This window comes from Helicoverpa zea, chromosome 18 (genome assembly GCF_022581195.2).
Source record: "Helicoverpa zea isolate HzStark_Cry1AcR chromosome 18, ilHelZeax1.1, whole genome shotgun sequence".
NCBI classification, from domain to species: Eukaryota; Metazoa; Arthropoda; class Insecta; order Lepidoptera; family Noctuidae; genus Helicoverpa; species Helicoverpa zea.
In genome coordinates this window covers 2,536,913-2,564,553 of record NC_061469.1, presented here as the reverse complement: position 1 = coordinate 2,564,553, position 27,641 = coordinate 2,536,913, and the positions used below count along the sequence as shown (strand labels likewise).

The 27,641-nt window shown below is 36.2% G+C and overlaps 1 protein-coding gene across 1 annotated transcript in view; it reads right to left on the bottom strand.

The window, feature by feature from the left end:
- Positions 1–26,900, bottom strand: part of LOC124639103 (pituitary homeobox 3) — a 65,655-nt gene extending 38,755 nt beyond the window's left edge. Inside the window, exons 1-5 of the mRNA XM_047176332.1 lie at positions 26,761–26,900; positions 26,433–26,457; positions 14,552–14,669; positions 4,086–4,177; positions 3,555–3,656 (exon numbers count right to left, since the gene is read on the bottom strand). Of these exons, the coding sequence (XP_047032288.1) occupies positions 3,555–3,656; positions 4,086–4,177; positions 14,552–14,669; positions 26,433–26,457; positions 26,761–26,900 (477 nt within the window). The remainder of the gene's footprint in view (positions 1–3,554; positions 3,657–4,085; positions 4,178–14,551; positions 14,670–26,432; positions 26,458–26,760) is intronic.
- Positions 26,901–27,641: the final 741 nt, after the last annotated feature.

The window sequence follows — 27,641 nt, the reverse complement described above, 5'->3', positions numbered from 1 at the left end:
AGTACAGTATTGAGTGACCAGTCTCAGTTCGCAAAATATGCCTTTCAATCAATTCATGACATCAGTACGACTCGTGCACCAATTCCTATGCCTAATCCCGCAGCCTCATACGAGCGACACCCCTTAATCCCAGTAGCACGTGCCGTAGGTGTGAGCGGGGGTGAGGCGCGGGCGCGGGGTAACAGCCTCATACCGTAATACCATTCCGAGATGAGCGACTTAAACGCGTTACAGACCACCACCGTGTCTGACCTCCATCGCCCCCCGCACTACTCACATATCCACCAATATTCCAACAATCCAATGACTATCGAAGACCAATCTTATATGGACGCGTACACGTTCAATTCTCAACTGTTTTGGTGGTTTTGCCAACGAACTAGAGTAGAGTGGCTTTTGACAATGCTAGTTTACTAATGGAAGTGGATGTTCGATGCGACGGACAAACGAAATTGGATATTGTCTTACGCGAGCTCGTTACCTCGATTGGGAGTGTTACCGAGACGCCGGTCAATGCCGACGTTTGACGTGTGACTGTAATTACTTTGGTAACTTTAGAGTTGCCCTCACTTGTCTGAGGTAAACTCGTTTATTAGAGATGTCGAATGTCGAATATCTCATAAGCCAATGGGGTTGCTAAACAATTATGCTATTTCTGTGCCATTAATATGATCGATGCAATGGCTTTGTTAAGAATACCTGAGAACTGTTGTGTTCAACTACAATTCGCTAATCAACTTAACATGATTAAAGTCACATACAGGAAATTTGATGACGTTGCATCTGTAACCAAAGCCAAACCAAAGATAAGGAAAGCAGTTATTTCCAAAACGAGAAGTTATTTCCAAAAGAGTGCAAAAGGATTATAGCTACTAATTAGATTTCTCAAAAAATAATTGGTATTAACTCAGTAATCGAAAATCAGTGTGTGAACACATTTTTATGTACGATCGTGCCTACATAAGAATAAGGACCCAGTACTTAACAGGTATTTATGATTCAGCATATGTTGTGCAATAAAAGTGTAGATCCCGAGCGACAGCCTGCCACTAAATTGTGGCTGCAGCCGACGGAATTGGCAAATTTTTATCCGGGCATAAATAAAACACGGCCGGTCGAGCAATTTGACTAAAACAGGCGCTACCCGGGTATGTGCCCGTCCGGGTATGTAGTCAGCGATTTAGGGTTAATGGAGAAGATGTTCGAAGAGATAGTAATGCTAGTTTGTGACTAAGTTCTAATATTGCTGAAGTGGATTATAAATTACCAACATTTTGGTCCAATCTGCAATTATCGATGATGCTTTTTGTCTTCGTGAAACTGTAAACTTTTCGTTGGGCCATAAATAACCTTAAGTAAGATATTTTGACATAAATCTTTTAAAGCTTGTTTTAAATTCTTTGACACTATATTTTTGCTCTTTCTATATAGTAAGCTAATAACTGTTAACCACCATAAAATACGCAAGATAATAATTGAATTAGATTGTTCTACATGTAATGGGAAAAACCATAGTCTGCACACAGGTCAATTTCCAAAAAGCCTTCCTGACCCAATAGTACCCTCGTTCATGCGGGTTACGAACCACTCGAATTACATTCAGTCTTCAGTTCAATAACATTCACTCTCCGTATTGCAAGCCGGTGAAAAAAAAAGAAAAGAAAAAAACTTGTAAATGGGTTTTCAGTATGCAAATACTACGTTATATTGAAACTATTGAATGGGATATGTTTTTTAAGCTATTGCATAGCTTCTATCGCAGGCCTTGAGCGCGGGGACCAAATCCAGAAATTCCGTAACGAAAAAACCTCACGCTCCCCACTCCGACGGGCACGGAGGTGTGGCTTGAAGGCCGTGCATCGTCTAACGTCGTGTCAGTTCGGCAGTCTTCGACACGGCGCTGTGTGTCGTGCGATTAGACGTATTGTACGACTTTACGGAACTCGCCCGAATCGAGACGAGCTGCTCCGAAATCGGACGAATACATAATCAGCTGTATACATAATCAGTATGATATATGTATGTATTGTAAAATAATAAAAATATTTTAAACAATATTAACTTTTTATTTATTTAATAAAAGAAACATGTGTTTTCTTATCGGCCACCACGCTCAAAAAGTATAACTTGAATAAATATCAAAGAAAAAGAAATAATGCATAAATAAAATAAATAAATAATTATAATTGCATAAGTTGATACAAAATGCTATGCAATAGCTTTACCGCGGCAGTCCCCGAGTGCCACACGTCTTTTTTTTAAGATATAATATGTGAATGTAATGCTATGGGTAATTGAATCATTGTTTTATGAAATTAATATTGCAAAATTTGAGAGTTGGCCGATGACCTCAGTTATTGCATCAGATGGATGGTTCCTGGAGGCAACGAAATAAGAAAATCCACATGATCTATCAGTAAATATTTACTTTTTTATTTATTTGTGACTCATTTCACATGACGTTACCTACAAGTCAGCATGCATAACGACATTTAATCAAAACCCCACAATTTCACATACCCAATAAAAGCACATGACATCAAAATTTAATCCCCACATTCGACGTTATATGCAATAAAGCTATGTTTTACGAGGCAGCTTGAACGTTACAAGGCAACGTTTCTGAACGAGGCGAGGCAGACGACGTTTTTGAACGAAATGAGGCAGGCGACGTTATTGAAGCGGACAGGTTAGACGTGGCGTGTCGGCGACGCGCGTAAATTCTACATTTTATGAGCACGCGAGGGATGACGTTGAATATGATTTTAGGGTTAAGAGGAGTGGATGTTACGTAAGTTGGAACGTAAGTGTGTTTCATGTAATTGGTGTTGGAATAGTATTATGTGATAGGTAATTTGTTCGTTTTAATGTGAGGGTTGATTAGAGTTATTTGACGTGCTCATACTCAATCCTGTTTCTATCTAATCATAAGATTACTTTAGTATTCCATTCACATAGCAGTCGCTTAATATATATCTACATACATACTTATTAACTCTATGACTTTCCTATTATTTTTTCTATCAATCTCGAGTGTAGACACATCATCATCCTCCTCCGAGCCTTTTCCCAAACTATGTTGGGGTCGGCTTCCAGTCTAACCGGATTCAGCTGAGTACCAGTGCTTTACAAGAAGCGACTGCCTATCTGACCTCCTCAACCCAGTTACCCGGGCAACCCGATACCCCTTGGTTAGACTGGTGTCAGACTTACTGGCTTCCGACTACCCGTAACGACTGCCAAGGATGTTCAATGACAGCCGGGACCTACAGTTTAACGTGCCATCCGAAACACAGTCAATGGTGTCTAAGATATACTTAGAAAGTACATACAAACTTAGAAAAGTTGCATTGGTACTTGCCTGACCTGGAATCGAACCCGCACCCTCGTACTCGAGAGGTTGGTTCTTTGTCCACTAGGCCACCACGACTTTCTCACACACAATCCTCTAAAAAATGATACCTATGTGGACAACGATAACTATAATATGTGGTGCCAGGATAAATCAATATGTGGTTTATAAATCTATGAAAATAAGATAATAGTAGACTGACCTGTACTCTAGCCTCCGTGAGGTTGATCTTGAGCGCGAGATCTTCTCTCGTGAACACGTCGGGGTAGTGTGTCTGCGCAAACGCAGTTTCCAGCTCCTCCAACTGTAATAGTACTTAGTATTAGTTAAGAAACACAGTCATGATAGCTCGATTAGCCAATAGTTCAGTTTGAAGATAAACGTGAAACCCTTCAAACTGTTTAGAACTGTCGGATACCTGATCGTATGTAATTTCCTACCTGATTAAGAGCCAGATCAAATAATCGGATGATAAACATCATAATGGTCTACGTATCATGAAAATCACAGAAATCTCTCGCACTACTGACTATACCTAAAACCGATTATGGAAGATCAATCAATTTAAGAGCAATATATGTATATAATTCATGAATTTTCACCAAAACCACACAGGATTTCTTCTTTTAACGTCCCCCCTTAAGCTTAGCTTTAATAACACATAACCTACCTAACCAGCCACTAGTTAACCATGACCTAAAACTAATAAATATCTTATTTTCTATGCATTTACCTGTTGCAACGTGAAGGTGGTGCGGTTACGCCGTTGTTTCCGACGAACGAACGTGTCATCGTGTATCGCCGGGTGGTACGAGTAGCTTGTGTCTGTTCAACAATATTGTTTATTAGATAAATAGATGGGAGTGTAATTGTTTTTGCATTAAAGGATTTTAAGGTAAACTGAGGTCCAAGTTCACAGAAGGTAGTTTTCAGCTGTTTTAAGAAAACTAACGTTTAGTTTTTCAGTGAACTTGGGCCTACGAGTGCGTTGTACTTCTCATATCAATAACAAAACCATCTCACCTTCTCATATCAAACCATCAATAACAAAACCATAACCAGCCGTGTAAAATTACAGTGTTTTGAATTAAGTGTTATTGTACAGTTAAACGTTCTGGGCTAACTTTAAGAAACGCGTATTTTTGAAGAAACTTAACACTGCAAAAGTAATTGCCAAAACCTACAAAAATCATTACCGGCTTCTACTTCCAAGCATAATTACACCAAATCTCGATAAACTATTACTATAACAAATAAAAGTAAAGTCATCGCGGATAATACGGCTATTAGGGGCAATTCCCGTCATGTGATGTTCGCAACGACATTATCCTAAGAATAATAGAAACGTTAGGGTGGACGCCGATTGTCACCCGATGCGTCATTGTAGGGTGACCATGGGATATATAATGTTAACTATACAAGTCTTCTTAATGTTTTTTTTGTAGTCAAACGACAAGGAAACATAACAGGTGAGAAGTAATTAAAAAAAGTAATTCTTACTTCGAAAGAAATGACTTTTTACCTTTTTCATTCTATATAACCGAGTTCAATTTATTTACACGGAAAAATATTATCTACACTCTATACAAGAAGTAATGATCATTATTCAGTAGTATTAAAGAAAATGCTATACAAATTAAATAGAAACAAAAGAAAAATGGCGATTTCTGCGTAGCGCACTACGTCGTAGCCGTAGTACGTAGGTACCTTGGCTACGAAGTTTGTAGCGTTTTTGAAATTCGTGAATTTTCGTTCTAAATCCAATTCACTATAGAAAACTTAGCTGACAATTTTACTAATCATTTATAAACAATTTCATTTTCACTAAATAGAGTATTCCACTAATCCCAATTTTTCTCCAAATCATGGTCACCCTACACAGTGTCTCCACCTCATCAATTGCCGCGGACATGCCGTTCAGATAGCTATAACAAATGCTGGGGAGACTTGGCACTCCCAGTGTAATGGGCCTTTACTTCCTGAATCTAGTGATTGTCTAGGCGGAATGTTAGCGAAGGAACAGTGGGCACGGGCCTTAATAGTTGGGGGTTGTTAAATTGTTTGCGTTTGATTAAGTAGATAAGTGTTTTGGGAAGATAATGAACGGTTTTCGTTCTTTAGTATCAGTTTTTGCTATTCAATCATTTGTTTCTACCTAACTATGACGTAACTTTAAGATTTTTCTGTCAACCTTAAACAGACAAACTTAAGATACTATACAACTTTAATGAAATGGTGACACAAAACCGACGATTATCCCTATTATTTTTAATATGCTCTTATTAGACAGCATTATTTGGGTATAGCATATTAGGTACTTGGTTCCAAAATCTACTGAGACGCAATCACTTATTTATAAGGTAGCTAACATTTCAAAAAAATTAAAATTGTTTCAATTCCAAAATTAACCACACAAACATGATACCCGCACGAGAATCAATATGTAGATAATAAAATGCGCATGAAACATGTCGTACGTTCAAAGCAAGGCGCCTAATGGAACGAATTAATTGCTCCTATTAGTGCCGTTGCGATTCACTCAGCGAATTTAATTTGTTATACGTTTGCGGAGTCCTGGATGTGTCTGTGTTTATGTCGGCTTTATGAGTGTGGAGTTTTTTTATTTGGTGTATAAATTGACTAATCCATTTTCTTTCTGAAATACTTTGGACGTCACACTGGAAAGACCTCGATGAAATCTGGATGTGATGATAAATCCATAAAACGATAAAACTTATGAAAATATCTCATGAAATACTGAATACTTCAGAACGATTATTTAACTAATTTTAGTCTATATTATCGTAAATGTCTCTTTCTTTAACTGCCTCGTTGGTCTAGCTGTCGCAAGTACGGCTGCTGAGCACGAGGTCTCGGGTTCGATTCCCGAGTCGGGCCGAAATCGCTTTGTGGGTTTTAGAAGACTTTCACAAAGCAGCCCGGACCCTGGAAGCTGGTGATTGATACACCCGTGCATAGGAGAGCACGTAAATGTCGGTCCTGCGCCTGATCTCTCTCCGGTCGTGTCGGATTACCGTCCCATTGGGCTATGAGAGTTAAGGAATAGTGAGTGCACCTGTGTCTGCGTAAATGCTCGTGCACTATAACATGTCCTGCGTAGTTGGCTAATCTCCTTACATGAGAACAGCCGCCGTAGCCGATAATCGGCTAGGAGGACATCAACCGTCTTACCACAAAAACTTTTAAACGTCAGTTTATGCCTTGTCTAAAAAAATGTCAAATTATGACGTTGACATATGGTTCATTTTGCAGCCAAAATTTTATTAGGCAAGTGTAAAACAGGGTTTAAAGTTTTTGTAGTAAGGCCCCAAATGTCTATTTAAGATGGATTTTCAGAGTCAGTACATATGTATATAGTATGTTTTTGATCTTGAAATCTCCAATGCTCCAATGACTTCCAAAAAGAACGAAATTGTTGCTATCAGTCATCATGCAATAGTTCAAGTATATTATTCTAGATACAGACTACATGTTCATCATATACATAGCCTCTACATGCGAGCAGAGCATCAATTAATAGCTCCAATTAGTATCGTAGCGAGTCACTCAACGAATTAATTCCGTTATTCGCTTATACGCTTACCGTGTTTCGGAGGGCACGATAAACTGTAGGTCCCGGCTGTCATATGAACATCTTTGGCAGTCGTTACGGGTAGTTGGAACCCAGTAAGAGTACACACACTAAAGATAAGAAACAAGAAACAGTTGACCAACAGTTGAACCAGTGGTTGCTTTTTTTTAGGAAATCTTGTATTTAATCAAGGTTTTAGTCCGTCTGATACCGGCCAATTATCTGATCGTTATGACCGATTATGACCGAATCTTCACACCGATTTATGACCCCAAACAAACTATTAGCCGACTAAAAGTTTGAAGAGCGCTGCTACTTTCGAGTCTGAGAACCAGTCTTACCTAGGGGTATTGAATTGCCCGGGTAACTGGGTTGAGGAGATCAAATAGGCAGTCGCTCCTTGTTAAACTGAAAGCCGACCTCTAGATAGTTGGGAAAAGGCTAGGTAGACGATAATTCGCTTGTACGCTTATGTCAATGTGTGTAGCTTTATTTTAATTTTTTATTCATTAGATAGCATTTGTTTTTGGAGTTGTCATTTTAATTGATGAGTTGAGTAAATGTTTGTTTGGCTATTTAATTACTGTGGTTTCATTAATTAGGTTAAAATTATTTAGTTAAGTGTTTTTGGTGTAGTGTTTTTTTTATGTAAAGGACAATGCTATTCTTTGTATGGAAGTTGGGCTCAAGGATTGCCCACAATTACTGCATAGTGTACACTGTTCTATAGGCTTATATTAGTACCCAGACCAAAGTATTTCAAAATCTATCCCAGGAGTCCTGAGAAAAACTTGTTTGACTCTTATTCAATATTACTCAAAATATGCTTACGAACTCTAACTATTCCATGTAGACTAGGTACCTTAATTGAAATGAATTATATTAATTGACAACCACGAGGTGTTGTATACGACAATTTTTTTTTAAACAACTTTCAAAAATGGAGGAGGTTCTCAGTTCGTCTGTTTATGTTTGTACGCGCATAACTTCGTCGTTTACCAACCGTTTTAAACAATCATTTCATTTTCCAAAGGGCTTACTTCCCAAATGGTTCCTTTATCATCCGGGCCAGAGTCTGATGATGGAAACATCAAAAAAATCGGGTACAACTCTCAAAAATTGAAGGCACATATCAAGTAAAAACTAGTCATTCGGGTATAATAATATGTCTCCGACACCTCAAAACAGTGGAGGTTAAGAGCTGACCTGACGAAGAAGACGAGAGAGAGACGAGGGAACTCCTCAACGGTATCTACTAAGTACCTCGTGTTCGAGCTTATTTTATTCGTTTTGATAAGATTTTTCTAGTAGATAGCTCAATAGCGCAGGCGTCTTGGTCTTCTAGATTTTAACCGAGAATTCGAATGTATTGCGGTAATTGCCTTTTTTCGGGAAATCAGTGACGATCACGGGTTAGTTCTTATTAGAATCCAATGCTTTTACAATTTATTTTAAAATCACAGTAAGTAAAAAAATAACCCATTCCAATATTTTCCACTACTGGATAGACAACCACATCCTGAACGTTGAGATTGACAATATATGCAAGAAAATGTTTATAAAAGAAAAGTCTTGTCAGATTAATTTCGCTGGACCCCTGGGACCGATTTCAAAAATATTTTTATTTGTGTTGAGAGTCAAGTGAGGATGCTGTTTCAACTACGCCCACTACTGGTCAAATCCCTAAGATTTATTAAAGTGACTATATATCTATGGAGAACATTTGAACCGGTTTTCCTCGGGACCCCTGGGAGCGATTTCAAAAATATTTGGGTTTCGTATTAAGAGTGAAGTAAATAACCTATCTTGACCACTCCCAGTGCTCGGCAAATTCCTAAGACTTTGTAAAGTGACTATCTATGGAAAACATTTGAACCGGTTTTCCTCGGGACCCCTGGGAGCGATTTCAAAAATATTTGGGTTTCGTATTAAGAGTGAAGTAAATTACCTATTCTGACCACTCCCAGTGCTGGGCAAATGCCTAAGACTTTGTAAAGTGACTATCTATGGAAAATATTTGAACCCGTTTTCCTCGGGACCCCAGGGTGCGATTCCAAAAATATTTTAATTTCGTGTTAAAAGTGAAGTAAACAACCTATTTTGACCACTCCCAGTGCTGGGCAAATGGCTCAGGCTTTGTAAAGTGACTACTCATGTGGAATATAAGAACCGGTTTTCCTCGGGACTCCAGGGAGCGATTTCAATTTTTTTTTGCATTACGTGTTCAGAGTGCACTAAGGAACCCCCTGGAACTACCCCCACTGCTGGGCAAACTTTGAGCCCAGACCCTGGCATTGTCCTTTTATGGTGAGATAGTTGGCATCGACCGATACTAAAGTTGGAGTGATAACTTGCGCAAGACGGCTGGCAGGAGCTGGATGCGAGAAGCCGAAAATAGATCTCAGTGGCGTGCACTTGGAGAGGCCTATGTCCAGCAGTGGACTGCGATAGGCTGATGATGATGATGATGATGATGATACTAACGTTACGATAGAACGTACCCAATATGTTTTTCTATTAGGTACGATTAAATGCAGTACTTTATAGTTCCCTTATTCTTGGTAACCAAACGATAGGTGGTTAGAAAAATAAGTGAAGCACATTTATTTTATTACAGCTCAGTAAAAATACCTTCTTATTAAATAATTAATTATCCAACTTTTTCCAAATTAACAAACAAGACGGCACTCCGTTAACGTCCAGATTACACAGATTATAAATATTTTCATTAATTGAATGTTAATAATTGAGCGCCCATCAACTTCGGTGTAGAAAAATCCCTCCGCAGCGGAAATTAAAAAGTGTTTCACATCCGCCGGAAGTGGGTCCGGTCTGAGCTTGAGTGCAGCGGAAAAAGTTGGACGAAACCGGGTGGATTAACTAGCTTTCCCGTTTAATGGAACGCTGTGGTAATAATAATTCGATATTTATAAAGTTTCATGAATTTTTCCTCGGGATAAAATTGAGTTTTTATTTTTTTATTTTAGTAAGTATTAGGGTGTATACGTAAAATGTTATGATAACGTTAAGTACCGTTTACTTTACTCATAGGAACTGAAAACTGATATATACGCACGCATATTTTATTTACCTCAACAAGCCAAAAACTACGAAAACTTCCTTTTGTTATCATTTAGGTGAGTAACATTTAGGAGACTGCTCCAACATTTTTAGGGTTCCGTACCTCAAAAGGAAAAAACGGAACCCTTATAGGATCACTTTGTTGTCCGTCTGTCTGTCTGTCTGTCTGTCTGTCTGTCTGTCTGTCTGTCTGTCTGTCTGTCAAGACCCTTTATCTCAAGAACGCGTGGACGTATCAAGATGAAATTCACATGAAATGCTCAGGTCTGTTGTCCCTTTAAGCTGTGAAAATATCAAGCTTCTAAGCCAAGCCAATCAAAAGATACAACCGATTATGTCGATATTTTCAACAAATTCTCGACACTCGCAAAGGAATCAAAACCTACAGGGTACTTCCCGTAAACTCAGAGTCTTGAAATTTGGCATGAAGTATTGTCATATAATGCAAATATAGGAAAAATTACGAAAATCTCATTTTTTTAGTTATATAATATAAAAAAATATTTTAATAAAATGAAACTTACTACCTTATTTCTCACGAACGAATAAAGGTATCAAATTGAAATTTATACCAAATACCTAAGTCTATTGTCCCTTTAGGCAGTGAAAAAAACAAACTTCTAAGTTAACGCGATCAAAAGATACAGCAGTTATACCGACACCTTAGACGAATTTCTGTCACACGCTAGGGAATCAAAACCTACAAGGTACTTCCCGTGAACTCAGAATCTTGAAATTCGCCACGAAGCAGCGTTATATAGTACAGATAAAGGAAAAATTGCGAAAATGATTAATTTGAAGTTACATAAAATATTAAAATATTATTTTTGCTTACACGACATAAAATATTTTTTTAATAATTATAAACTTACTAACTACCCTTTTTTACATGAACGCGTAGAGATATTAAAGTTGAAATTCATATCAAACACTTCTTAAATATAATTGCCACTAAACTATGAAAAATTTTAAATCATTCAAAGGTCATTGGGCACCTTAGTATGAAAACCATACCCACGGCGGATACGAACGAAATATAGCACAGTATAATGATAAAGGCTCTGATTTACTATGGCATTAGTCGCATCTATGTGAACCGTGAGAATCTAGAGAAAATCAGGTGTAAACATCAAATATTTTCCTCATTTCAATGGGGAATTTAAACGACCAAATTTGACGGATTTGAGAAATCATTTCTTTGTAGTGAAAGAGTATACTCGCCGTTTATTTCCATTGTCATCAGGTCAGGATCTGATGATGGAAATCCTGAGAAATCGAGGGCAACTATAAAAAATTGTAGGCATGCATAGGATTAAAACTTGATTCTCAGATGTATGTCTGGTGATACTATCAAACAGTGAAAGTTTAGAGCTTACCTGATGATGGAGACGTGAGAAAGTCGAGAGAACTCTATGCATGTTTAAAAAAATAATAGATCCCATTAGTAGTGAATTCTCATCACCTAAAATAAAATAAGCTCCAACACAAGGTTACGTTATAAATTGTAAAGGAGTTCCCATAACTATATCTGATCTTTGCTATCGATCCCACAATGGCAGTTAAACCTATCTATGTGGAAAGTCTTCGCCAATACGAATAAAATAAGCCCAAACACGTGGTAGTTGCAACATACCGTTCAGGAGTTCCCTCGACTCTCTGTAGTCTCCATAATCAAATCAGCTCCAAACCTTCACTGTTTACAAGTACCCTCAAAAATACACTCACATGTCTGGTTTTGACTCGATGCGTGACTACAATATTCAAGAGTTGCCCTCGATTACTCAGGGTTTCCAGATCCTTTCTTTATGAAAAGTCTTTAACAATAAAAACTAGCATTGCAACCTGTAAAATCCTCTGAAACTGCTTGTCTATTATATTTTTCAAACGATCCTGGACATTCAAAGAAACGTCATACCATTCTCCACGATTTAAAACTACTTTGATTCATGTCCGCCACTTTTTACAAAGCGGGTCAGATATGCCCAATGACCTTTAAGACATAATTAGTTATTTTCAATCAGATTTCTGAATGATGACTATAAAATGTTGTATATAAATAACTTTAATAAAATAACTTTTACAAGGTACTGGCCTACTATTTTAGTTATATTATAAAATAAAAAATATTAGCTATTTTGACTCTCACGAAATTACCATAACTATGATTGTTCTAAACTGAACGGTTGGCGCGAGACTCACTTTTTATCTAACCAGGATTTGTACGGAACCCTCGGTGCGCGAGTCCGACTCGCACTTGGCCGGTTTATTTATAGATACTCAGTCATAGTACCCTTGATGTAGTTTTTTTAATATAGACACCGCATTTGAACTTGTGTTCAAAACGTGACGTCTGTAACTAAATACGTAACATAGAGTAGGTACTATATAAAACCCAAAAAACATTTTCAGAAAATGAAATATAATCCCTCTATGAGTTTTAAAATTCAATTCGCAAATTAGCTTTGACTTTGTACTGTCGGCAAAGTTGTTAAACTAATATAACTAATGTTGGGGCGTATGTATGTATGTATTACACAATTTACATGCTAAACAGATATGTGATGCTAACTGAATTGAATAACTACGGAACGTGTAACAAAGTGGCTGAAACTGAAATATTTTATTTATCTCACATGTGTTGTAGAATTTAGTTTGGTGTTATTTATGATAGTAAGTTTTCTTCAGGTTATTTTCTTTTTCTGCATGCATGCATTTGAAGCCACTGAATTCATGCTGGAATTGGGGGTATAATTCAGAAGTTCTTTAAGTTTTATGTAATGAGTCATTGCGGAAAAAACTGACCTTAATAAAAAAAAAAAAACTAATTTGGTCTTCATCTTAAGATGCATGCATTAGGCGATTTTGCAAAGCCACGAAACAAGGCTAGTAAAACAAGACTTTCAGTTGGTCAGCTAATTAAACACACATCCTGATACAATGAGGAATGAATAAAAGGTGATCATAGACCGCAGCAGCTGGTGTGATTGCGCGCTAATGAGCGCCCGCCCCACAGACGCTGGAAATTGCCCCATACATTTTTAATAGATTCGTTTAAGCCGCTTTTTATCCACTAGCTTTTTATCCTCAACGCTTAAAAACTTCCAACCAAGGGAGAAACGAGAAACCCCCCACTTCTTCACAACCACCCGCAATACGTTAATAGATTTTAAAAATTAATACTTTCACCCAATTACTAACGGACAGACTGTCATTTTCGACGGCCCTAATGAAATAACGGTACTTCATAACTCTATTAAGGTTCCTTTGATCGCTGTTGTGCTAAGTAAAAAATTGTGACGCTGAGGGAGTAATCAAAAGTGACATGATACTTATTAAGTTAGTCGAAATAACCGTGTTAAAGCGACCGGCGGCGCGACTCAAAAACTATTTTATGAATAATAGATGGCGCCGCCGGCGACCAATCCCCTGGGAGCACCGCCCACCGGCACCCCGGCCCGCGTACCCCGCGGCCCGCCGCGCGCCCGTGACACCCCCGGACTGCCTTCTCTATTCATTAGCACATTACCACCCCTTAGGCACGCGACTCAGATGGAGTAAGAAACTGATTTTTGCCTTTTGAAGGTTTTTTCTAACCCGTTCGCCGATACGATTGAAACTTTGGTAATTTAAGTATGTTGTGTTATCTACCACTTTCTAAAACGTAAGTACAAGAAGATACACTGTTTTACCAAAATTGTAACCATTTATTTAAATATTGCAACAAGATTGCAATTAAGGAAATTCAAATCATGGGATTAGCAGTGTCATTGACAAAAGTTTAGTTCAAAAAGTTCTAAATTCAAAAATAAATAGTCCCGTACCTCTTTTGATTTTTAAATTAAAAAAAGCACACTTGATTCAAAATCAAAACACAACCACAAAATCCAGCCAGTATCAATATCTAATCGTTATCGAATCGAGAAACATAATCGAGTTGTAAATCGGTAACGAGACAAGAGCTTTAACTAAGAATAACGCCATTAGGCTCGGAGCCGGGCCGCTAACTGAGTTACACAAGTTTGTGCCGATAAGTGAAATCGACGCGACTCCTGGACTATGCGGTTATGCTGTCACTTGAAACTTTAAATTATAAGTCGATTTATGGACTGTAAACACGAGTTGCTTGAATATTTAGCTAGTATCGAACATTAGGATGGATGGCTAATTCAAATTCACATTAATTTTAGTACATAATTTTAAAGAATCTTATACACGGGAAAAATTATTTTAGTCTTACGATGGATCAGCCAATGAAATCATCTACAATTTTTTTTTGTTAAACACAAGATTATTGCACACTTGCCTGCATCAACATTCACTTAAAGTAAGGTTCTGTGCATTACCTTAGATAAGTATGTACAGAACATTTATGCATGATATTTTCATGTAGGTGTGCATATTACTATAATTTAATTCATTTACTCATCGTTATTTTGTATTTCCTTAACGAATTCCAATTCCAAAAAAAAAACTTGAATACGAAGTTTTTTTCTTAAATACTTCTTAATAAAGGTTAGGATACTTACAGGGATGCGAGGCCGTGAAGGGATACTCTAAGGTGGGCAGGCGATGCTGATGCGGTGGCAAGCTGGGCGGGCAGTGGTAGCAGAACAGCCCTCGTCCGCCACCGCCACCGCTCGCCAGCTGAAACAACCAAAGGGGTGAATGTTGGTCAAATGATTTTTAAAAGGAGATACTAGGCCTTCACTATGTATCTCTCGTGTGTTGAAAGAGCCATTAGAGACCTACAAACATACCTAATTATAATTTTGCACAGACATTTAAGCAGGTAGATAAAAAACTTTTAAAGCCATTTATGTCTCTTAAGTCGAAAAGACTCATATAATATTGGACAAAATTATTTGACTACACATACCTATAATAAAGTCAAACCAGCAAAAATGTTTGGATCACATTATTATCCCGACTTTAAAAGAAAAGTTTTATCATTAATGATAGAAACAAATACCAAATACCGTTCATTCACATAACCAGAAGTTAACTTACATAGAATCAAAGAATAAATAGGCCATAGAAAGTCACACGCCGTCCAAAGCGTCGGTACATACAAAACTACAATTACAACGATCTAATACTATCGGCATTAACATAGAAATGACACCGCGTAATAATAAGGCGACGAATAGAATCCTTCAGCGTCGCAGGCGCATTGAATTTAATGTAAGGGTACGCACACATTAACGGACGTGCAGCGAGCGGTATGGCGGCGCCCGTCATCAATTGACGAGCGAATGGTGCGATGCAATTTGCTAGACTTGGCGTTCTAACCATGTTCGAATGTTGGTTTTATATTGTTACTTGGTGATATGATGGCTACATTTTGATCAACCCAGTTTAAGACTTAAAAAAACTCATTTCAATTCCATAAAAAATTAAGAAAACAATTAAATACATGAAGCATTTGCCACTCGTACCTATGCCTATAATTAGGTGTAAACCAAACGATAGAAAATCAATTGTGTCTCGCACATATCTGAGCTTAATGCGTTTAACGGTCAAAACATTAAAATTATGCATAAGATGATACTAATATGCTCCAATAATAAACACAAGTATCCCGAGACGATAATACCAAATACGCGCGATGCACTTACAAAGATCTGTGCACCCCTTAACAACAGCATGCAATTGTCAAGTGATTGCGACGGCATACGCTTGTGATCATGAGCCGTTACTTAACCCATGCGGTATGATTGAGTATTAACTATGAATTGTGTCAGATGAACAGGTGAAAATGGAATGTTAATCGCGCGGCGCGTCTTATCGTACGTGTCGCACGATGGAGTGTTAAATGATCGGGATCTAGATTGTTTGTGAGGTTAGGTTTATTGCAATTTAATTATGATGTTGGGGATGCTGTCGAAATGTTGAAGTTAGGATTGTGTTTTGGAAAGTAAGCAATGAGTTTTGGCCATTTCAAAAGAGACTCCATGTTAATATGTTTCCTCTTTTTTTAAACGCATTCTTATTTTTTATTGCACGCTAAACATTACATACATAAGGAATAGAGATAGTTATGTACAACGCATCTGTAAATTACTTACTGAGATTTTCTTCATAAGACGGTGAGAAGAGTTGACAGTTTTTGTATCATTCTTATTTTGTATGATGTTGGTGTTACCAACTTACAAGTAATTCATAAGAATCAAATACATATATAGAGCTAACACCAACATGTCCTATTACACGAAAATGCAGATGAATCGGTTCCCATAAATAACTGATGAAATGTGACAGACAGCAATCTGTCTCTACTTACAGCGGCATGTAAATAATGGACCACATCGGTCATACTTGTGAGATCTATCACAATAGGAGATCTATCATCGTCTTGTAGGCCTCAGTTTCGAAATTAAAATTTAAAATACACTAGCGTATTCTTGAATTATATGAGAACAATATATTCATGTGGCCAGTCGGGTAAAAACCGCTTTAGAATATAAAAGTATTTCAAGTAGGATAGCCTATGTTACCGATAGCCAATTTAATTTTAATCAGCTTTAAAGTCACCAATTTTCTTAACAAATAATATACAATTCTCTGATTTACATACGAGTAAATAAATTGGTCTCTGTAATCTATGGTAGATACCTCTATTCACCTTGCAAATAAAATCTCAGTTATAATAAGCAATTTTATTAAACTGTAGTTTGCAAGAGCGCGAGCGCACAGTGTGACAGAAGTAAGGACGTGCTGGCCATAAATCAATTAATTTCGATGAATAAATTGCTAGATTGCAGTGCAGCGTGCGACATTCCGACCACTGTGCAGGTTGTCTGATGCGTCATCGGATGTAAGAGTGACATACAAAAATATATTTATTTTTATAAAAATATGCATGTTTGACAATAAATTCAGACTTTTTAAGTAATTTAAACCAATATAATTGTCCCAAAATCATGGAGATGATTATTTTTATTAAATCGAACAGGACTTAGCGTGTAATTTTAGCTTAAAAATGAAAGCCGCTGAAGCTATGATAATGGAGCACGTATTTACACAGATGCTCCGATAGATCTATTCATGAATTAACAATTTTTTTATGATAAAAGAATTTCAAGACCTCCAGATCCAGTATACAAATCTCTTATCAATAACAAACACTTCTGAAACTGTAAAATTGCTACAGACTTTATAATAATCTTCCCCTCTTTAAAAAAATGAAATTAACTTAGCGAAGATAAATTGTTAAGATACTATTATATACCCTACCTTATTATTAATGATCATTCAGTATTTTCCACTTCACTGTACTTCCGCTTCATTTATACAAATCAAAGTAAAATAAAATCTTGATCTAGCAATAATTTGCACACTAACATAACTTTATTTGCGAGAGGAAAATGGCAATGAAATTCAATTGCAATATAACTAGAGACCCACGTGTAGACGAGCCGTCGGTATAAATGACATTAATGGAGCAATGAATCGGCTAAACGATGCGCGGGCGCATTCGATGCTGCGGCTGACGTCAGCACACTGTGGGCTCAACGGCGATTTTGTTGGAAAAAAATAAAATATTTCAATTTTTTTTGGTCGGATTTGGAAAATAAATAAATAGTATGTTTAATTTGCCAAGTGATAAAAAAGTAAGTGAGAACGTTAAAAAACTATCATACCAAAATTCTGCAAACCTTTTTATTACCCGTTAAATGAATATTAAACAAATAAACATTTATAAATTTCAAACTGTAATCATCAAAGTTTCAACACAAGGTTAACATGAACCCATTACCGGCGTTATTCTGTTATAATAACTAATTCTGTTAACACTAAAATTCGTAGAAACCGACGCTTACTTAATACATTATATGAACTTTCTGTGATAATCTGGGTCGGATTATAAAACATCAGACGGCCAATCTACTTAACGGTTACCACCTTCTCATTAAGGGATAACATGATGGAGAAGAAGAATACATTCACTTAGTTTTACTCGAAACTCGACGCTGTTGAGGTAAACTCTTAGTTTTAATAGAAGCACTGTAGAAATACATTTTTATTTTGGGTATTTTTCATGGCAAAAAAACGAATGTCACCTTCAAGATTATTATGGTGAAGGAAAAAACTGAGTTGATAGTTTTTTTTTTTTAATTGCGGTATATCTGTAAAATATTATGTTAGGTCTTATTAAATTAGGGTATTTAATTAAATAAAAACGAGTTTTATTATTATTTTATGTCCAGATAGCTTCATGTAAAGAAGCACAGTGTAAGTGCGTGTATTGGCTCGTCCTGTCTGCGCGCGTGGGGTCCTGATACACTAATCCTATTTATATTGTCGTGTCATTACCGTGTTACACCCAACCTTTAAAATATTATGTTAGTATTGACCAATTAAATCACATTAATAAAGCGAGTTTTTTTATTATTTTTTGTCCAGATAGCTTCGTATATAGAAGCACTGTGTGAGTGCGTGTATTGGCTCGTCCTGTCTGCGCGCGTGGGGTCCTGATACACTAATCCTATTTATATTGTCGTGTCATTACCGTATTACACCTACCGCCGACCGCATCCGCGCTACAGCCTAACCTTCGTGTTATTTTGCAATACATAGATATTTTTTTCAGGTTTCAGATTTCTTAAAAAAAATTAAGCACACTACAGTCGATTTAATAATTACTTAATACCACTTACCACTGCTTACAAAAATTGTTCGGGACTTTTCATTTTTTTTTTTTTACTTTACAGTAAATACACTGTTATTTCCAAAATATATGTGAAAAGAAATACAAAAACATATTGAATGCATCATCATAATGTCCTGCCATTGTCCTATATTAAAACGATTATTCAAAGGATATTATCAACAAAACTAGTTTTATTTATCTAGTTTTATTAGATCACGTGGATGACCCAAAAATACCATATTCATTCTATATAGGTATATATAGGCACTTATATTTGTAAGTATATGTACGTAATAAAATATTGTAACAAATAATTCATTCTTGTAAACAAGTGTTATCCAATCACTGCAGGAATTCTCCACAACCTTAGATTTGTCGCCTAGGTCAGAGTAAACTGACTATATCCTGAATCCTCTATTGTCGCATTAACGAATAAAACTACTCGTCGAGATTTATAAACGGTGCATTATTTAATAACAAGCGGTTTACGTTTATGCCAGATCTAGATAACACAAATGACATCCTACTTCCAACTTTTTTGTGTCTAACCTTTTTGGCAGCAAATCACTTCCAGCCACTTACATCATTGAATTTTTAAAAAGAATTAGCGTTCGAATTTCAAAAGGTTGTTTTCTGTGGTATGGTAAAGGCACTTCATTTCGCATTCTCGCGTTGTCGAGGTGAGATTATCGTCACTCGCACAACACGCAGGAGGGAAGAGGGCTCCGGGCCATTGTGAGTTGCCGCCAAATGTGGGAACTGATGATTTATCTCGTGAACCTTTTCATGTTTATTATATTAAGAGCTTATTTTGTATTTACGAGCAGGATTATAGAGGACGCTGATATTGTTTAAGTTGTTGTGAGACCTCATAACTTGAGGTGTAAAAGGCTGAGACGTGTTGTTTTTTCTTAACCACGAATACAAAGAAGCAGTCTTCTGTATCACCAACATTATTATTAGATTATCTGTTGAAATTCAGCTATTAAAAATAAACCATTTTAATAACGATAAGAATGCAAACATTAATAATTGATTGAGATAACAAAAAATCTCCGCCAAGTTAAAAACAGAGCTAAGCAAAATCCTCTAAAAGTGCACTAAATCGCAAATCGCTTTATACATTTTTATTCCCAACAAAACTTACGAAGCATCATTTAAAAGTATCGAACACGAATCGCTTCAATGTAAACATTGATTCAACTCGATCCCGTATGCAAACACAATACACGCTCCGAAATTGTATTTGTACCGTTTAATTTGGTATCGACTACGATTTAATCAATTAACCGACTCAAATCGAGTAATTAAGTATCGGTATACCTTCAGCTGTTAATGTATTAATGAGACTTTGCCGAGTTGTGTTTATTTTGAAATGAGGAGCAAATGAATGCACTTTATGGTTATTGATTTCGTATTTTCTGTGCCGTTTTTCTTTTTGATAGGATTGAAATGTAGCCGGTTTAAGGTGTGATTACAAATTTACTTTTAGGTTAAGATGCAAATACTAGGGTACTTTTTAGATGGAATAGTTTCATAAACATATGCGTCAATAGTGCCCGACTGTCCTGGCTGTCATTTAAGAAGAGGACTTTCGCAAAAGTTGTTTAATAGATAAAAATATAGTAGACACACACATCGATATAATTAATAGAGCTTCCGACATCCCCCTAAAATTTTAATAAGTATGTTCATATAATTACTTACTTAAAGTTTAATAAAGTTGCTGATATGCAAGCAAATATGAGTTATACTATTACCTAGTATAATTTTATGCTCCTCGTGAAATGTTAATGAGTGAAATTTTAGTGAATTGGAATCGCGATGCCCGTCGAAGTACACTTTATTGAATTTTACTGAAATTCATCCGAACTCAGGGCTGCCATCAAAGAGTTATAGTATGTTTTGTTTTAATACTTACAAATGATTAGTTTTACTGTTGTAAATGTGCCAAAATCTAATGTTATAAAGATCTCTTACCTATCTAATCTGATCAAGATCTAGAAGTCTAAAGGAATGGGCGACTAAAATGGCTATTTTGCAAGACGCATTTTGAGTTCCATGTTGCCATTTTTTAGTTCCACATCATTTGATACCACAGTATATGTCACAGCATAGCAAAATTATTTAATTATTTGCGACATGACATAAAAAGTTACTCAACATTCAAATAAGCCACAAATCAAACAACCATAACCAACAAGAAAATAAAAAAAAAATACATCAATTCAATTGAAACAAATTATTTTACGACTCAAACCCGCTTCAAGTAACTGACAATCAATAATATTTAATCACAGTGCTACTGGCTTGTTCATTTGATATCGAACTTTTACAAACTGTAATGGAGATCAATTGAACGGTTTAAATTAACTATTAATAGTGGCCAATGGTTCAATCGGGGCGCGACAATCAAATCGCTGGAAAAAATATACTTAGTAATCTGTTGTGGAGCTATTTTTTATGTTGTTATGTTCTGTTTATAAAATTTTATTTTGCAAGACCCGACAAGAGAACCTGTCCAGAGTTTAGGAGTTAGTATGTTTTAGACCCTTATGATGCAAATATTTTGACATGAATTAGATAACTGAACTATAATTTAAGATATTTTTTTAATATCTTGAGTTATTTTTTCGGATCTCCATGTTGATATGATTTCAAAGTCAAAGTCAAATGTTTTTATTTCAAATAGGCCTTTGCAGGCTCCTATGAAACATCACACTAGTTGCACGGTTCCAAGAAGTTAGTCTCATGGAGAAGAGCCGGCAAGAAACTCCATAGATTTTATTTACTTTCAAGCTTAACCACTAAGGAAAAGATGACGAGAGAGTAATTTTTTTCTATATCTATGGTCATAATGTCGCGTGATGTGATATTAAAATTTTATAAAATTTACTCGATACCCCAAACTAACAAATAGAACATTAATTTGTTATCAGCACAACCCTACAATGAGCTGTCAGTCATCATTTGCGTAACCGGGTCTATCTGGCCTTTAATCGGTTTAAGCGACGATACACACTGCTATGCTATACTTTTGATTCAATTTTGTGTTTATTTATATACTTTACAACCTGTCTGGGGGTATACTTAGAGTCTCTAAACACTGCAAACTTTTAGTCGGCCGATATTGATAAAGCTCATAATTCAGTATGAAGATGAATGGCGCGTTAAAATTATGAGGTATGCGGCCGGAATCGAGTAGACTATAAAGTTTGATTTAATTTACGATTAGCTTCTAAATAGACAGTCAGCTAACCATCGGACTAAATATCGGCCAACAGTTTGCGAGTATATAAGCAACTGATTGATCTCAGTGGCGTGCACTTGGAGAGGCCTATGTCCAGCAGTGGACTGCGATAGGCTGATGATGATGATGATGATGAAGCAACTGATTAGCTTGAATTCTTTAAATAATCAGTAGAGTTATTAAGGAAGTAGACACAATCCCTAAATAGCTTCAACATTGATTCAAATTTAATCTCACCATAGAAGATAGAAGTATCACTCATGGTTTTCTCCCAAGATTTCCCACAGCCAACGTCACACAATTTCTCAGACCTATCTCCTGTCACCCTTCAACCTAATAAGAGCGTTTTTACTAAGAACTGAGAATAATTCGCCGGTCCATCGTACCCTTTGGCCGAGCAATTATGAACAATTATAGGGAGAACGCGACGCTACTCAATTGCGCTCGATGCCGCTATATCGAATAAACGCAACTTATTGCTTGTACTTTTGTTAGCTTTTTTAAAGGTTAATGACCTTAAGAATCTTGGGAAGAAGTAAGGGTAGTTTTCAGGAAAATAAATGTTGATAAAAATTCAGGTAGGTAAGTGAAAATACATAAAGTACAATTTTTCAAACTTTGGAGGTTGTTGTACAAGAAATAAAACCGCAAGATATGTGTAAAATTATTTCACTTGGCGTTCTTTATATTTATTTTTCTTTTTACACTAACAATACCAAGATACTTACATGTTTTTAGTACATTTCAAACAGTGACTAGTTTTCTGAAGCAATGGCATTTAACAACCAAACTTTCAAATATGTAAACTTCCCAAAAACAATCATGCGCAACTCACAAACATTTACCTGAAACAAAACTAAACCAACTAAGTTAAACCAAATGGCTCACCAGTTAAGTAACCTAACAGTTAGTAAATCTGAAATTTTACTGCAAACTAATGGTGGTAAACTGGAAACGATATAGAGTGATCAACTGGCGAGCACAATCCAATTACTGCTCATTATGGAACATTAGTCATCGGAATTTAATGATGCATTTGTTTCTGTAGAATGGTGACGTTCGTAAATATATTTTAGCAATACTTTTAGCTGGTTCAAATAGTATTGAGTGCATATGATATTGAAATGATGGCAGATAGAAGAATATGGGAGGATAAATCATGCTGTGCCGACCCCAAATAAAATTGGGATAAGGGCCGGAGGATAGAATAGAATAGAATTTATAATATAGGATGATTTTACTATGGAAGTGCAGCGTCCTCATTGAGACAGACTAAACTGAGGAGGTACAGTGTTTTATAAATACAGGTAGTTAATGTTTATCGATTGAGAAACATGCTTATTATAAAAGGGGGATTCCAACGTTGTGCCAGTGTGTGACACTGCCAAGAAAACAAATGTTCCTCCTTGTCTACTCGATCTAGCAAACAGTTACAAATTACGTGCTAATATTTCTAGAATGTCGGCGAACCTGACTCGCACCGATGAGAACACATTTTTGATCCCGATTAAATATGCACGAAGAATTTTGGGTGTTCATTATAAACAATTCAATGGCCAACAATATTGGAATTAACTATATTACAGTCCTACAGTTGTGATCTGAATAAATTATTTAACTCAATCGTTTTTATTACAATGGGAGGATTAAAGATCATTTGATTGTTGTTGAAGGTCGTTGAAGGCATGAAATGATTTGTGATAATAACATAATATGCTACTAATATGCAGTAATTTGTAAGACGAGTGATTCATAAAGAACATTTAATAAACAATAATTAAAATAAGGTACCTCTACCTATACCTACAATTTATCTCGCGTAATGATTTTACAAAGAACTTATCCTGCTTCTGTAATTGTTTAATTCAAACTATACCATGTCTGCTTTTGAAATTCGGACTAACTTAAAAACATTCTCATTGATAAATATTAGAACTTTATGGCAATTCGCTTCGTCTTACACGTGTATTTTTAGCAATCGATACATACATAAAATACGTGTGGACTCGATAAATCAAGTTTTATACTTCATAAACGAGAAAATTTCGTCGAGTTAAAGCGCCTTAGGAATATTTCGTAGCACTTTCGTAGCCATTTCGTAGCAATACGGTTACGAACTTGACCAGTTCGGCTTTAGTTGAACTAACTGAAGTAATATCTATTGACATTTTGCTATTTTATATTTATTAGAAAAGTATGTGTTAATTGTGTATCTTAAGCTTACATTACAAAGCCATATTGTAAGTTCTTTGGAATGGCTTTGAGTAGATAAATTTTTAAAAATGTTCTGGTAGCTTCCTTTTATTCTTTTTTTCGAGCTGTGAAAACTTTTAAAACAATTTATGAGTACAATAGAGATACAATAGAGTATTAGATATCCAAATACCAGCATAAACTCCATAACCAACGTCGCTGAAATATTTTTTTATGTAGACACGCATGTTTCTCGCATTCCTGATATAAAATCCCCATCGTAACCATGTAATGTAACATACACTTTAACCTATACCAGTACATAATAAGCTGTTATTGAAATTAAGATCATCATCATTTCCTTCTCTTCATTAATATCCATCCTTCATTATTTTTCCTATTCCTACACAATACAAGCAATTCAATACCAAATGCAACATTTTCCATCTCAACGATTCAATCAAGCATCCAGTCTCTAGCGCCGCAATAATTGCTCGGGGCGCCGTCCACGATTGCATATCAATACATTGCTGATATTTGTTGGTAATTGAACTTATTGCTTGGCCGTTATTGGCCTTTATTGCGTTAGAGTTGATTGAGACGAGCGCCTTGCAGCGTGACGTAGATGACAATTGGCTGTATTGATTGTTACACGCGGGTGTATGGTGCTGGGTTTTTAGTTAATGCAGTGTTTTATTATACATAGAATGGTTAAAGATATTTAAAATACACCCAGTGCACTGAGTATGGGCAAATCCCTCCAGCTTGTGGAAGGCTTTGGTCCAGCAGTGAACGTTTTTAGGCTGTGACGATAAAAATTCTTATACAGACGTCATCAATGATTTAGTAGATACCTAATTTAGCTCAGTGAAATAACATTCTGGAAGTAATTCGAAGAAGTATCACTAACTAAATCCTGATTATTGAAACGATTTAAGGCTTCTGAATTCGGAAAAGTGGAATCAGGTTGAGCTGAAAAACCCATCTTTACATATTTTATGAATTTTAACTAGAAAACTTACTTCTAAACACTTATGGCCTTACTACAAAAACTTTAACACCTGTTTTACACTTGTCTAAAAAATTTGTGGCTGCAAAATGAACCAACATTATGTCAACGTCATAATTTGACATTTTTTTAGACAAGTCTTAAACTGACGTTAAAAAGTTTTTGTGGTAAGACGGTTAGAATCTTATCAGTAATGTTAGATTGCTTAAAAAACCAGGAAGGTACTTTTATACAGTACTTACAGATTGTTAAGAAAAAAAGAAAAGTTAAATGAGTTTTAGGTATATTTAAACAGATGCAAATTCTTGCTAGTAATATAAATGTGAAAGTAACTACCTGTTTGTCGCACTTTTTGCAACCTGAATAAACTATTTTGTATTTTCTTTTCAATTTTTAATGGTTAATTTGGTTAATTGGGTACAGTTTTTTATCAAGTCATTTAAAACCGTTACTCTTTCACAATATTGATTTGACGGTAGTGATAATTTGCTACATGATTATAAAAAATGTCGTGAATAGGTGTACCTATTACCTTACGGCACCTATTAAATTTCCTTGTAATTTTTATTAGGATAAAGGTAGGTACAATTTCAATTTTAAAAAAATGAATTGATAACCTCCTCTTTTTCGGGAAGTCGGTTAGTAAATATTTTATGTGCTTAGATGAAAATTTCGTGCCTGTGTTAGTTTTGTATTTTTTACAGCATCATCATACATCAATTTAATTGCAGAGCTAGAAAAATGCATTCTATGTTAAACATTTCTGCACCTCTTATTAATTAATCCAATCTGGTTCTAATGAATTCATTTAATTTTAACTAAATATATTTTATAGAACTGTCTAATTATGCACAGGTTGTTCAAGGACCGGAATAACAAATTCTATGAATACAAGAAACGCAACATCCAAGATAAAGTTTCCGCAAATCGTTAGATTGAGTAAATTCAGTTCATAATTGATTTCAGCCAGTATTCATAGTAACTAGGAATTTAGAGAATCCAGATTCAAGTCATGGCATGTTAAAAAGCCGTAATCAATTAGTGTACTGTAAAGATATCTTATTCGATTTTTTCAAGTTGGTTTTAGTTATTTATTCAGTCTGAAGCGAAAACTTTTGCAAACAATTCTTTGGAAAAAACTGTCTTTCTCTTTGCTTCTTAAGAGCATGAATACTAATTAACTAACACTTTAACAGCTGGTTAATTTAAAAAAAAAACGGCTGCATAAATAAAAAGTTACAAAACTGAAACTAACTTTGAAAACTACAGTTAAATCATGAAAAATCAAATAAAAACATTGATTACCTTATTAGCGTCCGAAAATATTTTGCTTTATTGTGGGCGGGAACTTTTCCCGCCTTACTCCGCGTGCGAAAAAGCGCGGTCACCGCGCTGTCACTGGCATCACGTTCCGATACACGTACGAGCACTCGCGAGCCGCGTCACGCCGCGACTGCACCGCACTCGCCGCGAACACACGACTGCGAGACTGCGAGTAATCGTTCTGAAACCGCCCTCAGCAAACAAAACCCCACCCGCCGTAAAGAGCATTTTAGCACGCGCGCCTCCCCGCTCCCGCGCCCTGATTTAATAGCGAGCGCGGGCACTGATTCACTTAACCGAACGCAACTACCGACGGCCTCTCTCTCGCTCCCGCTCAAACAGTAATCCACTGCACGTCGCCTCTCCCGCTCGAATACGTTCGGATATTCTACGGAGGAAAGAGACGGTCTCGCGGCCGCCGACACTTCTTTCTTCCAACTCGATTTGCATGCGAGCGGGGGTCGCTCCGCAAACTTTATGTCCTCGTTTCGTAAATTATTTATACGTTTCGAAATACTTTTAACAGCATGCTCGGCTGCTGAAAAAGATTGCTTTAAAACGAGCCGAATTAAGTGAGTGACCGGTGTTTGGGACGAGACCACGCTAATCACTTTAATCTCGTTCTCTCAAACGCTCATGATATTAGTTTTGTTCATTTTTCGTGTGGCCCAGGATTTCTGATCATTTACTTTGTTTTGAATTAAGTAATTGCTTAAGTAAATTGGAATGATGGTATTTTATTTAAGCTATGACACTTCCATCTTTTTTTGTTGACGTGTCAGTTCAGTTTGACGTTGTTCAGTTTGACGTGCCTGAAGTTGCTTTATTTTCAATAAAACATGTTCTGTACGTTTATAGACACAAAAATAATACTCTTGATCCAATCTGAAATACAACAAAAAGGCCTGAAAAACTAAACCAATTTTTAAAAAGTCCTTACAAAAGAATTGCTTAGTACAGGCAGGTTTTTTAATTTAAATTTTTATTTATAAACTCTTAATGCAATTTCTTCATCACAAAAATATCTGAACCACTTCAAAACCTTAACAACCACAAAAACAATTTAACCAAACCGGATCCCAAAAATTACCTAACGCGAGTTTTCCAGCCAACCAAGCCAACTTACAAACTTTCTTCAGAAAATAAAACCCGTAATTTATCTATCAGGGTAGTTAGTTAGTTAGTTAGGAG